The following is a 15,833-nucleotide window of genomic DNA, read 5'->3' as shown; positions in this document are numbered from 1 at the left end:
AAAAAAAAAAAAAAAAAAAAAAAAAAAAAAAAAAAAAAAAAAAAAAAAAAAAAAAAAAAAAAACACACGAGACTTTAATGTTAATAAATTAATATTATATGTTTATTATTATATTCATGAAAAAGAAGAAATTTTAAATTTTAAATATCAAAACGTTTCCTTAATTGACGTCGGATGACGTGACATTGTTAAATAATTCCATCCACTTGATTGGATGATTGGAAAAAAAAGGTTGATGTTAAAAGTTAACTCTCACCATTTTGTAGGGATGTACATTTAACTCGGTAACAACCGGACAACCCGAACCCACCAAATCCGAATTATAAGGGTTGAGTTGGGTTATTTTTTTTAAATCCGAAATGATTCGGTTTGGTTTCGATTTTATAGGACAAAAGTTCGAGTTGGACTCGAATAAACTTAGAAATATGTTATAAGAAATAAAGCGTATTCACAAGTTTGACTTGGACTCTTATGGATTTCATTTTTTCTTTTGTATTTTGTTTATTACGTTATTTTTTTATTTAATTTCTTTTGTATATTTTAAATTTTTCATAAAAAAAAAATCTCAATATATCATACTATTTTTTAACACAATATATCATACTCGTTATGATAGGTTATTGAATATGATTTATCTCTACGTTTACTTTATTTTAAATAGATGTTCAATGTTCATAGACTATACATGCATTTGAGTAATTTTAGAGCATATTGTTTTCATTTTACGTATTCTTAAATGAATTTTTTTGAAACTCGGAATTTCTATATTTGTGTTGATTGGAAAACGACTTTAAAATTCATTTTACTTCTCATCTATCATTTATTTTATTGGACTCCGTTGAAAGTAAATGAATTTAAATATATAATTTTATCAAAAGTGGTTCAAATGATTTTTTTTTTAAACTCCTAATTTCTATATTTGTATTGATTGAAAAACGACCTTAAAATTTATTTTACTTTCCATTTATCATTTTTCTCATTCACGTGGTGGAAAGTAAATGAATTTAAATATATAATTTTATTAAAAGATGTTCAAAATATTTTTATCATTCTAGTGTTTACGCTAGTTTCTGGTGAGAGAATTTTTTTTTATTGTTTTACGGGTTCCTTAACCCTTAAAATTGTTATACGAAATTTTTGGATAAAAAATGAGTTTCAATAAATTTAAAAATTTTGTTATAAAATTGAAATAGGTAATTATAAATTCTATGTATTTATTATTCTAGGTTTTAATGTACTCAAAATATTTTTTATTTTTATGATCTATTATTTCCTTATATTTTCTTTATTAATCAATTCTCAAGAAGGGTCCGTATTTAGTTATATTTAGTTCTATAGTAATGTTGAATTATGTTAAGATTTTACCATTTTCCGTTGTTATTGTTGATGATTTTTTTTTAATGATTATAGATTGATGTGTGTTTGTTTGTGATTTTTAATATTTTTTATCTAAAATTCTATCCAATAAGGATGAAGTGTGGATAAATAAAATTCTTTAATTTTTTAAAAAAGTTGACAACTCAACCCGAACCCAACTTGAAAATAGAGGGTTGTGTTGGGTTACTAATTCAAAACTTTTGTGTTGCGTAAAAAGTATTCCCAAATCCAACCGGGACCATGTACACCCCTACCATTTTTAATGCAAATTCAACACAAACCTATTCTTAATAATATAATTTATGGTAAAAATTGGATTTTTTTTTAAAAAAAATATATATAATTAATTTACAAATTGACATTTTTTTTGGTCGAGTCAAATCAACCAATCAAAAAGTAAGGTTGGTCCAACCTTACTTTTATATTATTATGACATTAAAAATATTTGACATTTATAATATGAGTTATGCCTCTTACAAATTTAATATTTAAGATTTATGAAATTTTAGTTATTAATGTAAAATTAACCACATATAGTTGAGTTTTATTAAATAATTAAAAAAAACCGACAACACAACTAAAAAAATAAAGGGTTTACTATATTTTAGACCACTGTCATTGACTCAACCATCCTACAAATTTTCAATTTGAGCATAAACTCGAGTGATTTTGCTTTGTGCTTTAATGTACATGTATTCCTACCCATAATCTTACACTTATAAGATCCGGTAACTTTACTTTGATCCATGTGTTGAACATTCGTACAAGATCTAGTGAGATATTTGTTCGTTATCTTCCTAGTAAATTTCAAGCACAACCAAACAAAGAAAAATATTTCGAGCTAAAAGTCAGCCATTATATTTCCCTACGCGTATAGAAATTCGACGATAAATTGAAGGCCACCACTAAACTTCATGGAAACCGCTGTGTGAAACGAAATTAATTATTGTTCCAAAATTAAAAAATAATAATAATAATAAATAAATAAATAAAGGAAACTGCCCCAATTGACTTGTGTGTGAAGTCAATCAGCAAAGCTTCCAAGAATTTGTTCCATCAATTTCTTATAAATCCCACCCTCATTATCCTCCTCCACTCATTCAATCGCTTTGCAATGGATCAGAATCTCTTGCAGGCAATTTCCATGACAGAAAACGAAGCAATTAACCCGCAACACGTCGAGGATGCCGATACGGTGAACGACGCGGTCGAGTCGCCATTTCATGAAGCTTGTCGCCAAGGACATGTCAAAGTAGTAGAGGCGCTTCTTAAGGCCAATCCCAATGTTGCTTCAAAACGAAACGCCGACGAACTCACTGGCTTTTCACTTGCTTGTTCCCACGGCCATCTCGATGTCGTGACCCTTTTGTTAGCTGAAAATGGAGCCTCGAGCTACGAGGAAGATGTCGGCGAACAGAGTTGTATTCATGTAGCGGCGTCGAATGGGCACACGGATGTGGTGAGAGAGCTGGTTAATGCGAGCTCAAAATTGGCACACTTGGTGGACTCGAATGGGAACTTGGCGTTGCATATAGCTTGCAGCAAAGGGTTGAGAGAAATGGCATGGACGTTGCTGCAACGCGATGCGAATATGGGTATGCAGTACAACAACAATGGGTACACGCCGTTGCATTTGGCTGTCATGAATGGCAGAGTTGTAATTCTTGAGGAATTTCTGTCGTTGGCTTCTTCATCCTTTTACCAATCCACAAAAGAGGGAGAAACCATCTTCCATCTCGCCGTTCGTTATGGTCGGATGGATGCGTTGGTTTACTTGTTCCATGTCTGTAATGGATTGAACCTATTGAACTGTCGAGATCGTTACAGTAACACTGTTCTTCATGTTGCTGTTGATGCTCAACGTTATCAGGTAAATTCAATTGAAAAAACCCATTTAAATTATGAAATGAAATCAAACAATTATTTATGAAATCCCCTGCAGATAGCAGAGTTTTTGATCAGAAAAACAGGGGTGGAGATAAATTTCCGTAATTACAAAGGACAAACCGCCCTTGATATACTTGATCAAATCGGAGACACGCCGGAGAATCGCCGACTGGAAAGTTTACTGATTAAATTCGGTGGCCGGAGATACTCCGAAGTGTTATCCCCTTCACAATACACCGACATGTCTACCATTTATCAGACCAACGCCGCCGCTTCCTCCTCCAGCCCCTCCTTGTGGAGCCACGTGGATGGAAGAAGCCAAGAACTAATCGTCCCCACCATGATTCCGTCGGACTCAAAATTTGCCGGTCAGTTTTCGACTAAATCGGAGGCGGAAAAAATACCATCCCCTGTTTTAACCGACCACGACCATAAAATTAACTCCCATGTGAAACGACACCGTGTCAAAATGTACACGGAGGCACTCCAAAACGCGAGAAACACGATTGTTTTGGTGGCGATTTTAATCGCGACGGTGACATTCACCGCCGGGATAAACCCGCCCGGCGGAGTGTACCAACAACAAGACGAGAAAAACAAAAGGAAAGTAGGGCAATCGACGGTGAGCGACACGTTAGCTTTCAGAATCTTCATGGTGTGTAATGACGTGGCATTGTTCACGTCGTTGGGGTTGGTGATCGTTGTGATCAGCGTGGTTCCGTTTCGACGGAAGCCACAGATTGTGATGGTGATGGTAGCGCAGAAGGTGATGTGGGTGGCGGTGGCGTTCATGGCGACGGGGTACGTGGCGGCGATTTGGGTGGTGGTACCACGCGATGAGGGTGTTGGGAATTGGGTGTCGGTGGTTACGGCGGTGAGTGGGGGTATTTTGGGAGTAGTATTTATTGGATTGACTGTGATGTTGATCGAGCACCATGTGCATAAATCGAAGAAACGAAGAAGAAGAAATGGAAGACAAGAAAATTCAGCTAAGACGGAAAGTCAGAATTCGGATATTGAGAATTGTTATGAAAGAGGATATCGCTCTTTCTAAACTGTAAAATAATCAAAATCTCAACCTTATGGTAGATAATTATATATAATAATTTCACCTCTATACATTGTATATGCCTCTCTCGTGCATCTTCTCTCTTATTCTTTGTGTTCATCTAGATTGAGTACGTAAGTTGTTGTGTGATCCCCAATTGGAACTCGGAACTTACATTAAAAGATCCCTAATTGGAACTCGGAATTAGAAACAATTTCTAAAGAGATTGAATTATATCAGATGAACGTTATTCTTCAAAAGAAAGAAGAGAGACCAAACATGCGAGAGAAGTTGTGTTATATAAAATCAAGACATCTCAATCATATAATATGAAGTTCAAAGAAGTTGTGAAAAATGTTTAAATTACCACGAGATAGAATGGATTGACCAAAACTTTAGAAATAAAATGAAATTAGACCAAGAGATGTTCCACAAGAAGAGAGGCTTCAATTAGAAGACACACAGTTGGTTCCCCTCGTTCAAAAAAATTGTTGCTACACTTAAATTCTATCAATTAACTTAATTTTAAAGCTAGTATTGTAAATCTCATCGATATTAACACTTCACTTTTATTTATTTTAGTGACAATGGTAAATAAAAGAATCAAATCAAAATGATAATAGATGTCTTATTTACTAAATTCAGACACACCGATTTCTTAATCTCACATCATGCTAGCCTTTAAGCATGTTTTGAATCACTTTTCAATCATGTTTTTAAGCGTTTGAAGGGTTTAAGGTAAGTTTTCTGGTCTCTGTGCTGCATAACTCTCCCTTCGTCGTGAAAGGGATGGAGGAGGACTGGAGGAGGACTCGAATGATATATGTGCATTCCGAGATCTAAAAATTCAAATAGTTTACGAAAAAAGAGAGTTCCAAACAACCTCATTCTTTAAAACACTCGAGATCAAAGTTAATACACCATAAAACCACTAATAGCTATCTAAATGAACAATCTGAGCTAAAAAAGCAGTGGGATGCTACCATGTATACACACCGTACAAGTTTCATTTGATTTAAGGACACTATGAAACCAGAAGGGACAGAAAGAAACACCATATTCTTTACATTAAGTTTTCCCATAGGCAGAAGGTTCATTTCTCATGAGGGTTCAGTTTTTGGAGAGCCAAATAACATATTGGATAGCAGAAGTGGTGAGCAAGCAGCAGGTAAAGAATGTGAAGGCAATAGATATGGCAACGTGGTTACAAAAGCGTTGTAATGGCTTACAAAAGTTAGGCAGAGTTGTGTGCCGAATGCCAGTGCGGTTCAGATTTGAGATCCCAGCTGCAGCTGATCCAGCACTCATCAGTGCATATGCCAAGGCCTACGACCCACACAACAAATTCTTGAAAAAACAGTCCTAATAGGACACTCCCTTTCATGAATCGCATAAAACAACCGTCTAGTCTAGTCTCAAGAACATTTCTTCCAGAAATTATAATCAATATGCTACTATTTCCCTTACCAGATCAACAGCGAAAATAAGCCAGGCTTGACGTCTGGAGCCAAGCACTGGGGACTTCCTGACAAGCTTGGAAGTAGTAACAAGAAGCTGCAGCAAAGAGTAGGCAGCGACAGCCCCTGAAACTCCAACAAGATACCTACACTCACAAAAAACTCACGGGGTTCAACGAATTTCAACTCATTAGAACAAAAACCCCACAATCCAATTTCTGTTGTATTCAACACGTAATTCATTTTTATAATAACACAAGTCTATGCAAATGCAACAAACTCTTTGTTTTATTATCCATTAAAAAATAATCAACACGGTGATCTGTGGCACCATTGAAGCAATAAGAATAATAAAGAAAGACGAAGAAATTATGCGGAAGGCAGTTGGTTAGAATTTTGTATAGATAGTCATAAACCGGTCCAGAAGAAGACAAACATGAAATAGGGAATATTTTGAGGAAAGAAGAAATTGGGTTCACGGGTTCAATTCTGTTCATTACATTTAGACGAAGCCATAAAACTTGGATGAGGAGGATTTTCCAGATTCCATTTTCTCCATTCGAAGAAAGGCAGGTTTGTCAGCATCCAAACAGTGGAAAAACGACTGAATCAACCGTAAGATTTAATGTGGCCTTTACCAAAGTAGGCAAACCAGTAATAATGAAATCAAAAGTGTTCGGGAACGAAAAGAAAAAATAGATGACATTCTGTTTGGATGCGAAGAAATCTCAGTAAGAAACAAAAAGAAAATGCAGTAAAATGTTTCCCCCAAAAGCAGACAGAAAACACCGTCCAATCCTTAGCCCTCCAATTTTCTCCTCTCCTCTCCTCTCCTTGGATGAATATCTGAAGCATTCCAATAAAAGATTGAAGGAGAACAAACGATGAAGAGAGGAAAACAAGAAATTATAAGTTACAGAGGACCGCCATTCCTCCACAGAGCAGTCACGTTTCAACTGATGGATCTCACGGTTCTTCCTTGCTTACAAGCCAATCACAGATTCAAATCACAAAAACCTCTAAGGCATTAAGCACCAACAAAACAAACGACGAAACTTACTCGAATACGTCCGAGAACGACCACTTGGAATGAACGGGAAGTTCAAATCCGTAAATGGAAACCGTGCTAGACTCCGCCGCCGTAACCATCAAGGACATTGCCGTCACCGACGTAGCAACACAAATCAGCCTCAGCATCAACTGACACAAATCAGCTCTCAGGCGGTCTAAGCTTCGGTCCGACGGTTCAATCAGTCCACCAATCGTGCCGCTCTTGGACGCCATAGCCGCCACCTTCGTCATCTCCGGTAGCTGCACCGCTACCTCCGACACAGACGACATTTTCCGGTCACCAGTCATATGGTAAAGTTTCAGGCGAATCTTTCCGGTGGGATTCTCTGAGAGATCGTGAGAGAGAATTCTGCGTTGTACCAGCGTTTTTGTGGAGAAAGTTTATAAGAGAGTTTATTTAAATCATTCTGCCGCTCGGTATTTTGATTCCCTCCAATTTTTACCGCGGTAAAATAAATTTTAAAACACATTGAATAATTTTTTACCAACTGTAAATAGTAAATATGGAAGAGAGACTTAGGGGTGTCTAATTACTTCTTTGTTAAAAAAACCTACTTGCTACTTGTATTCTATGTGTCCGAGCTTAACCCACAGATGTATTAGAAATGATACCTTGGGAGGGATGTAAAGCTAAGCAAATAGCTTCGGCTCCAAGAACAAAAGACTGTGTTGGCTGTAAGAGATACAAATTTGGCTGTCCGACGGATTTCTTGAGTTTTTGGATTTATTTATGGCATGAAACAACTTGAAGCATGAGTCTAGCTTATTGATGCGTTCTCGAAAAGCTCCCTTGAATTCATTTGATTTCTTTTTTACTATTTCCTCAAAGAAAGATTTGGTCTTATCAAACAAATTGAGTTGTCAATACAGTGTCAGACCAAGTCCTTTTTTTTTTATCAAATTTTTTCTTCATTCAATAGTAAAATAAGTCAATTTCTTTAGTCGCTAATTTAGAAGGTTTAGGATTTAGGGTTTGGTCACGGTTTCAGAAACAATTTATTTCGCAACCTCGAATAATTAAGTAGTTGTTAGGGTTTAAATGGAATTATTACTACCGTTCATGCCTAACTCTCTTAAAGAGGAGATTCAAGGCTTAGATTTGAAAGCTGTGATACCACATGTTGTATGTAGTAATGCCGCAACCAAAAAATGTTTTGATACTCAATTATTGTAGTGAGAGCGAAATAAAGATTAAGTACACTCGACAGGTGATAATCAATCACTATAAACAAATTGTTTAGAAGTGTATCTCTCACACTCTCACACTCCAAAGTCTCTCAACAAAGTTTCTCCCAATTACTTCGGGTCAAATACAAAATGACCATAACTACACAGACTCTACATGCGATGGGTGATTATATATATATATAAATAGTTGTTTTAATATTAAATATTAATTGAATTAAGAATATATAAATATTTATTTTAATATTAAATATTAGTTGAATTAAGGGCACACCCAATAATCTGTACACTTTGGAAATGGTCTTTTTAGTTTTCAAAAAAAGTCTCACCCGAATGGAAGACACTTTCTCTTACTATGTACTCATGATCTTTCCCTTAATGAACCGATATGGAACTAAAAAAATCTTCAACAATTATCCCTCGAACAAAGTGCACTATTGAACTTCCTTACACGATGCCAAAGGATTCTACTGACATGGCTAATTTAAGAAGAGAGTATGGTTCTGATACCATGTTAGATCAACAATCTCCATACTAACACAATATTGTTCACTCTGATTATAAGCTCTCATAGTTTTGTTTTTTTGTTTCTTTTAAATGTCACATTACAACAGAGATTAATGTCTCTTCCTTATATACTCATGTTCTTCCCATTAATTAGTCAATATACGACTCCAACATCTTTCAACCAACATCTTTCAACAGCTTAATGGTTGAGTTAGTTATCACTTCCATACTTGCTTCAATCAATACAAGACAGGCTTCACTGGGTTCCAGATTCTGAAGAACATCAGCAAACAAGAACAATCAAAACCCAAGGTGACCTTCGTGAATGGGTTTTAGGCTCACCCTGGCTCGATGTCGTGGGCCTTGGTTCAAATTTTAGGTATGAAGTAGGCCCAACTTTTTATGCGGCCCAAGCCCAAAAAGCCCAATAAGAAATCAACCGAATAACCACGAAAATATTAAATACGATTAAAAATAATAATTATAGTTTAATTGCCAATTGGAGCCTAGAAATAGGGATTAGCTTAACCATGTGCCAACTAAAATATTACTTATTTTGCCGAGTTACATTAAAAAAATATGAATTATTTAACACAATTAACTATATTAATATTAAATAATTTTGAATTTATCTTGGATTATTTGTATGGTTAATATTGAATAATATCGTTGTAAATTAAATTAAATGATTATTTTTCATGTTTTTTTTCCTTATTTCCTCGCATAAAGAAGGCATTAGCCTAAATACCAAGTCATTATTTCGAGTATTTGTATATCACTCCATTGAAACAAAAATAAGAAATTAAAATAATAGCATAAATCCCTTTGCTTTGGCTTTAAACAAAATATAGTCGGTTGAATTGTGAGGGGAAAATAAATATTTAATCTTTTTTTTAAATTAAATACGTCAACTTGACTTAGAATTATGTTTAGATTCACACATAAACTAATAATAAAAAATAATAAATAATTCTTAATATTTACCTAACAAAATATTTTATGCTTTAAACTCTGACCCATATGAATTTAAATACGCTATTTAGTTTAATAATATTAGTTCTAAACTTTTAAATTTGAGACGAATAGATCCTTAAACTCTATTTCAATTTTTTGTTCAATAATTTTTCGATTTGCTAGTGTCTTTCAATCTCGTGTCAATATTTTTACAAGTTCATGAATCAATTTTACGTCGAGAAAACTGACAAATTCGTGAATATGAAATTTAATTATTAAAAAATGGAAATTTAAAAAAAAAAAAAAAAAAAAAAACATCAAAGAACCAATCAAAATGATTTGATATTGACCCAAATGAAAGAGAAAATTAAAAGTTTAATAATTCAATTCACATAGAGTAATAATGGAAGTTCATATGAATGTGGGAATTAATTGGTAGCCACTAATATATTGTACTATGCTATCCATATGAATAGCATAAATGCATAAGTGAAATCACAAAAATGCCCTTCAATTCTCCAATTTCATGAGAGAGAGATGAAGAACAACAACTAACCCATTTTCTTCAACCAAAATAACAAGCAAAGCTTCCTAAATATTATGCATAAATATTATTCAAAATCACTATTTAAATTTGAATACTTTTATTTATAATTTCTTAAATATGAAACTGGAGGTGTTAAAAAAAACTCGATTATCACAAAAATTCAATCATTCTAATCCAATTTGGACGGTTTTGGTTGAGTTATGAATCTATTTGAGTTAGGTTGAGTCTAAACAAATAAAAAATTTATGGATTATATTGGTTCATCATTCTCTAAAACTAGACTGGGTTTAACCTCTTCACCATTATTACATGGGATACAATATTTATTTATTTTTCATTTTTAACCACTTGAAAGTTAATTTTTCAAAGTATATATTCGAATGGAGTAATAAATCTTAATTAAATGTTTGAAAATAAAAAAATAGATAGCTTACGAACTAATATTTTATTTTTATTAAAAACACAAATTTAAACAAATAATTCAAGAACCAACTAAACTCAAAAAGTTTACTGTTTTGTATCAAAAAATAAGTCAACTCAACCGAACCAACAACACTCCTCCCAAAAAGTCAAAATTGCAACCAAAGATGAAAAACATTTATGAAATACAAAAATTAGCATAAAAATCAGAAAATGGATGTTTAAAAATATATATATATATATATATATATATATATATATATAGTATTTATTGATTTAATTTTATAAAAAATGAAGGACTTGAGAGCAAATAATTGTAAAATAATGGGGTGAAGGAGAAACAAGTTTCCTACAACAGCAGCTAGCCAGCTTGCAGTTGTTGTACGTTCCGTTTGTGCACCGATCGAGGATTTGACATTTTTGAATGCCCATTTTATACTTTCTAATATTTATAGTCATAACCTAGGAAAAGATAATATTTTAAATTTGACCCCACTTTCTTTATCAAATACCCTAATGGACCCTAGGACCATGGTTTAGTTAGGCGGTTATAGCCCGTTACATAATTCATCCTTTAATTTTAATTTTCATACCTAATTTCCTCTTCTTTTAATTATTTAAAATTTTCTCCCTTTATGATCTGTACATATTTTCGTACAAACCAATTGTTTGTTTTATATTCTCAATCATATGATTTAACAAATTTCTCTGTAGTTGACGCGTTTTAGAAACTTCTCTATAGTAGACGTGTTTTAAAACTTTGAGAGGAACCCAAAGAGAACAATATCTCCTCAGGTGGGCTTGGCTTGGATCGTTACAAATGGTATCAGAGTCAGAGCCTCAAAGGGAGATGGATTGTGAGATCTCACGTCAGTTGGAGAGAAGAACGAATCATTGTTTATAAGGGTGTGGAAACTTCTCCTAGCAAACGAGTTTCGACACTGAAATCGAAATAATGATATAGAATTGTGTATATCAACTCGAGAGGGTTCTTGTTTTTGAAGTTGAACATGAATCATGACCTTCGTGAGTCAACGAGGCTCGTGTTAGGATCGACACGTGTATATGTAATTGAAGTCGTGGCAAGTTGACGATATAGACGTAAAGTAAAGTAAAGTAGAGGAAAACGAATACGTGAAAGAAAACAAAGATTGTTATATAGGGTTTTGGTCCATTGAATTGAGCAAGGGGTTTGAGAAGAGGATTGGGGGGCATGTGGATGGTACGTAGAGGATACGAAGTAATAAAAAGTGGTACGAAATCCCAATGGATATGGGACTCTGAAACCCATGCTTAGTGGGTGCCTTGGTATTTGTCTTAAACAACCCCCCCATGTGCCTTTGCGACTAAACAAGGGAAAGATTTCAAATCCCACCAATTTTTTTTCTTCCCTTTTTTTCTTCACCCAACAAATAATTTTAAAAAGAAAAATAAAAAAAAGGTAATGAGTTCTTCATGTGCAAACATTGGTTTTTGTTTATTTTTTATGGCCCATTTTTATTTTATATTTTTCCTTCCATTTTCATTCATGATTTGATTGGATGAAAATGTTTTTTTTAATTGTTTATGTTATTATTTTTAATTCTTAATAACTATTTAGGATAATTTTGTGCATTCGAGGTACGTCTTCACATATTCAGCAATGTCATCTCGACTACAAGGGAAATGACTAACTGCAGTCTCTGAACGCATCTTGTAGCAAGCCAAAACTGTGATTTGAACCTTCGTTGGCTCTTGATCTTGAGCTCACTTTTTTTGGCTCCGTGCGATATTCGAACTCTTAATAAGCAGTGGGAGAGGTCTTGAAGCATCACCGACGAGACGAACCTGAACGGAAATGTTTGGTTGATTATATTATATTGGCTTCAAATAATAATCCACGTATTCCATTTATATTATCTTTATTTTACGTTTATTTTTATTTTTTGTCTGGAATTCTACATTAAAATTTTTAATTTAAAAATGGTGATAAAATAGAATTGCCAGCTCATCTGTCTTCTTATATGATATGACCAAAATGGACCCGAAAAGGAAAGGAGGAAAAAAAAAGTAATTGCGAAAATATGAAGTCCATGCTAAGATTCCTACGCTACGATCCACTACATCGTATGCCTAACAGTGGGCCCCATGTGATGAGCAATCAAGTATTCATCACAACCGTTCGTTACTCCGAAAATTGAACTCTGATTTATGAACTGTTGCTGTTGCGCCATTTGAACCTCCTTCTGCCTTCTCAACTCCATAACTTTCCGGTGAGAATTCGAGTGTTTCGCCGATATGAATGTCGGACTCGCTGCTGGACGATACTCCGGCACTAACCGGCCGGACTTGTACCGGACGCCGCAAGCGTTGCAGAGCGTTTTAGGTCCCATTGGTCCCGTTCGCCATTGAGGAGTCTTCTCCGCCTGACAATGCAGGCATTTCCGTCCGGTGGATTCGCCGTTCAACGCATCTTTCTTCTTCGACGACGATGATGATTTTGGCGGTTTATGATCTGCCGGAGTGAGGAGGTGGAGAAGGCGTGTGGTCCAGTCGCAAGGAGCGGTTCGCGATCGCTTACTTCGTGCTTTGCAAGGGAGCGGCGTTTCGGCGGGGAAACGCGGCGAGCTCTTCGAGGAATCAGAGGGAATTGATACGGAAGGCGGTAATTCCGAGGAGGATGAAGTTTCTGGAGTTTGAGGCTTCGAAATTGAATGACTATTGAAGAGGTAATTAAGCGCCTGAAGATCTTTCCCTTCCGTTGAAAATGAATCATCGACGAAGTTCGAGAGCCATTCGAGTTCCGCTAATTCTTCGTACTGTAAACAACGAATCAATAAATTGAGTCAGAATCCAACCAACCTAACTTCAAACTGTTTCAATTTTCGCATAAAATTACTGAAATATGTTCGTAATTGTACAGAATTGAAGTTCAATCGAATGCGCAACATTATGAACCCTACCGGAACGCAAAGGTCATCAGAGAATCGAGACTCATCGAAGCTTCGAGAGCCGATATTTCCATTGAAATGATGATCACTGCCAGAAACAGAGGAATTACAGCTATCGACAGCAGTAACAGTGGAGGAATCCGTCGAAGTTCCCGCCACGTTATCGAAGCAACCGTCAGTCATTATCGCATCTTCATTAGAAAAGTCAAGTAGATCATCAATGGTGAAATGATCCGCAGCCTTAGTCTTCTCCGGCGAAAATTGTCCCACACCGGCGTCAAAATATCCTCCAATCAGGTACTTGTTCACCTCCATAACCACAGCAAAATCACACACCAAAACCAAAACCAAAACCAAAACTCTCTGTTACACAAACACACACACAAACGCAAACAAAAAGCTCGTCCGTCGAGAGTGAAAAAAATTACAGAAGAATGAATGAAGAGAGAGAAACGAAAATGTGTCCGATGGAGAATGGCGATGATGGAAGAAGGGGGGGATTTTGAGGACAACAACCAAGGGCAAAAACGGAACACCACAATTTTATTTTATTTTTTAAAAAAAGAATGAGCATCTCTCTGCATGCAGAGAGAGATGAATATAATAATGAGGAAGTGACTTGCAAGTTCTGTAAAGTTGTTTCCAATTAAACTCTCCTTTTTATTTTTCCCCTTCCAAAATATACCATTTTAATTTTTCACTTTGACCATAACACCCTTCATTCCACTTCAAATTTAACCTCTCTGCCACCACTAACTGCAACTCCAATTTCCTCCCAAAATTAACCTCCAATTTTCTTTTTAATTAAAAAAAAAAGAAGAAAGAAATCAGCCTCTAAAGAATCAACTCTGCAGGTTTTGTCGCAGTGATTCCTCCAATAACGTCCAAATTTACAGTCGGATTCTTCTGTGGTTTGGTAAATATATTTTTTTACCCATCGGGAACTGTGCTTTGTCAATTTCTTATTTATTTATTTATTTATATATATATAAATATTTAAAATTATAATAATATTAAATTTCTACTCCCTGTTTCCCCATCATAGCCCTTTATTATATTCTTCTTCCCACGTTTAAGCACGAGCTTACAGCTCAACTTCCTCAACACATTACCTCTATGCTCTTTTAATCTCTTTACTCCTACAAAAATTCACTTATAATTTCTCTTTTTTTTTTTATTATTATTTAAAATATTTAGTAATAATTATTTGCAAATTATTCTCAATTATATGAATTGGGTTTTGTGTAATATTCAAACATTTTTTTTTTCAGGAAAAAAGGGGTTGGGTGTGAAAATATTATTGTGGAGGGAATTTGAGGCAATGGACACCGATCCCAAAAAATGGATAAGGTTGTTTACTTATTTTCCCTGCGATAAAATATGTATTAAATTGTTTTCCTTAATCATTGCACTGTTAAAAAAAATATATGTACTTTTTTTTTAAATTGTACTTTCATTGCAATAAATATTTTAAACCTGAATTGTTTGAGATAATGCATCTAATTTAACATTTTAATGGTTTAAGCTTAATTTTTACAATTTTGAATCCTTTAATGATTGAATTATTGTTCATTGGATAAGAGATAAGTTACCTTTTCAAATGTTGTTGAGTCGGTCTTACTGCTTAAATCGTTAATTTTTTTTAAAATAAAACTATAGTACAAGTATCAAAATTATTTGATTCTTTATTCTTTTTAAATTAAGCCTATAAATAATATTATTTTATTATCAACCGCATTAAAAAAAAACAAAACCAATTTTTTGAAAACTAAAAATAATAGTTTTAAAATTTTGCTAAAAAATCAAGTATTTTCTTAATATAGATAGAATCTATTGCAAATAAATGATAAAAATAAACACAATTTTTTTAAAAATCTAATTTGATAATTATTTGATTTCTTAACATTAAAGTTAGTTTTATACTTTTTAATAAAAAATTTCATACTTATTTCAAATATACATATTTAAAAAACAAAAAAAAAAAAAATCTAAAACATGAACATGCAATTATTATAAAACGAGACCCTAAATATCAAATTGTTAAATAGGCCAAAACTTTATCATTATTATTTTTTAAAAACCAAAGATATTTGAATATAAGCTCCTTTTTTCTCTTTTTTTTTTTTTTTTTTTATTTTTTTATTTTTATATTTCTTTTGCTTTGTAAGCTTTAGTGTATTTTTCTTTGGAATTAATATAAAGAAAGGATGGGGCCCAGAGAGCACGTGACAAAGTTTGTGGCGGTGTCAGGGAGCATGTGAGAGGGTTCTCAAGGTTTTTGGTTCGTAAAAGCCAGCCCATTGGTCCCTAATCCTGGTCAATTTCCACGTGGCCGGAATCTACTGCCCGCAATGACCGTCTTTTTCCTTCATGTTTCCTCGCACGTGCTTTGTCGTTAACGTGTGCAAATAGTGACCACTCTCGCACGTGCACTCCCCCCCCCCCCCCCC

General features: G+C 34.3%; 3 protein-coding genes and 1 long non-coding RNA gene across 4 annotated transcripts in view; 2 read left to right on the top strand and 2 right to left on the bottom strand.

Annotated features, from left to right (window-relative positions):
* Positions 1-8,525, top strand: part of LOC111464159 — a 12,561-nt gene extending 4,036 nt beyond the window's left edge. The window contains exon 3 of the long non-coding RNA XR_002713998.1: positions 8,515-8,525. This is a non-coding gene — a long non-coding RNA (uncharacterized LOC111464159). The remainder of the gene's footprint in view (positions 1-8,514) is intronic.
* On the top strand, positions 2,498-4,369 carry LOC111464154 (ankyrin repeat-containing protein NPR4-like). Its single transcript, XM_023108237.1, has 2 exons — positions 2,498-3,247; positions 3,320-4,369. The coding sequence occupies exons 1-2, from the start codon at positions 2,522-2,524 to the stop codon at positions 4,316-4,318; spliced, it is 1,725 nt and encodes a 574-aa protein (XP_022964005.1). The 5' UTR covers positions 2,498-2,521; the 3' UTR covers positions 4,319-4,369.
* LOC111464155 (CASP-like protein 3A1) lies at positions 5,182-7,216 on the bottom strand. Its single transcript, XM_023108238.1, has 3 exons — positions 6,830-7,216; positions 5,780-5,915; positions 5,182-5,638 (listed from the first exon to the last, which is right to left on the bottom strand). Exons 1-3 carry the CDS (start codon positions 7,126-7,128, stop codon positions 5,423-5,425), a joined length of 651 nt encoding a protein of 216 aa, XP_022964006.1. The 5' UTR covers positions 7,129-7,216; the 3' UTR covers positions 5,182-5,422.
* A 3,897-nt stretch (positions 8,526-12,422) lies between the features above and the next one.
* On the bottom strand, positions 12,423-13,769 carry LOC111464181 (GATA transcription factor 9-like). Its single transcript, XM_023108268.1, has 2 exons — positions 13,396-13,769; positions 12,423-13,251 (listed from the first exon to the last, which is right to left on the bottom strand). Exons 1-2 carry the CDS (start codon positions 13,696-13,698, stop codon positions 12,553-12,555), a joined length of 1,002 nt encoding a protein of 333 aa, XP_022964036.1. The 5' UTR covers positions 13,699-13,769; the 3' UTR covers positions 12,423-12,552.
* Positions 13,770-15,833: the final 2,064 nt, after the last annotated feature.

This window comes from Cucurbita moschata, unplaced genomic scaffold (genome assembly GCF_002738365.1).
Source record: "Cucurbita moschata cultivar Rifu unplaced genomic scaffold, Cmos_1.0 Cmo_Scf00030, whole genome shotgun sequence".
Lineage (NCBI taxonomy): Eukaryota > Viridiplantae > Streptophyta > Magnoliopsida > Cucurbitales > Cucurbitaceae > Cucurbita > Cucurbita moschata.
This window is presented reverse-complemented; position numbering and strand designations above follow the sequence as displayed.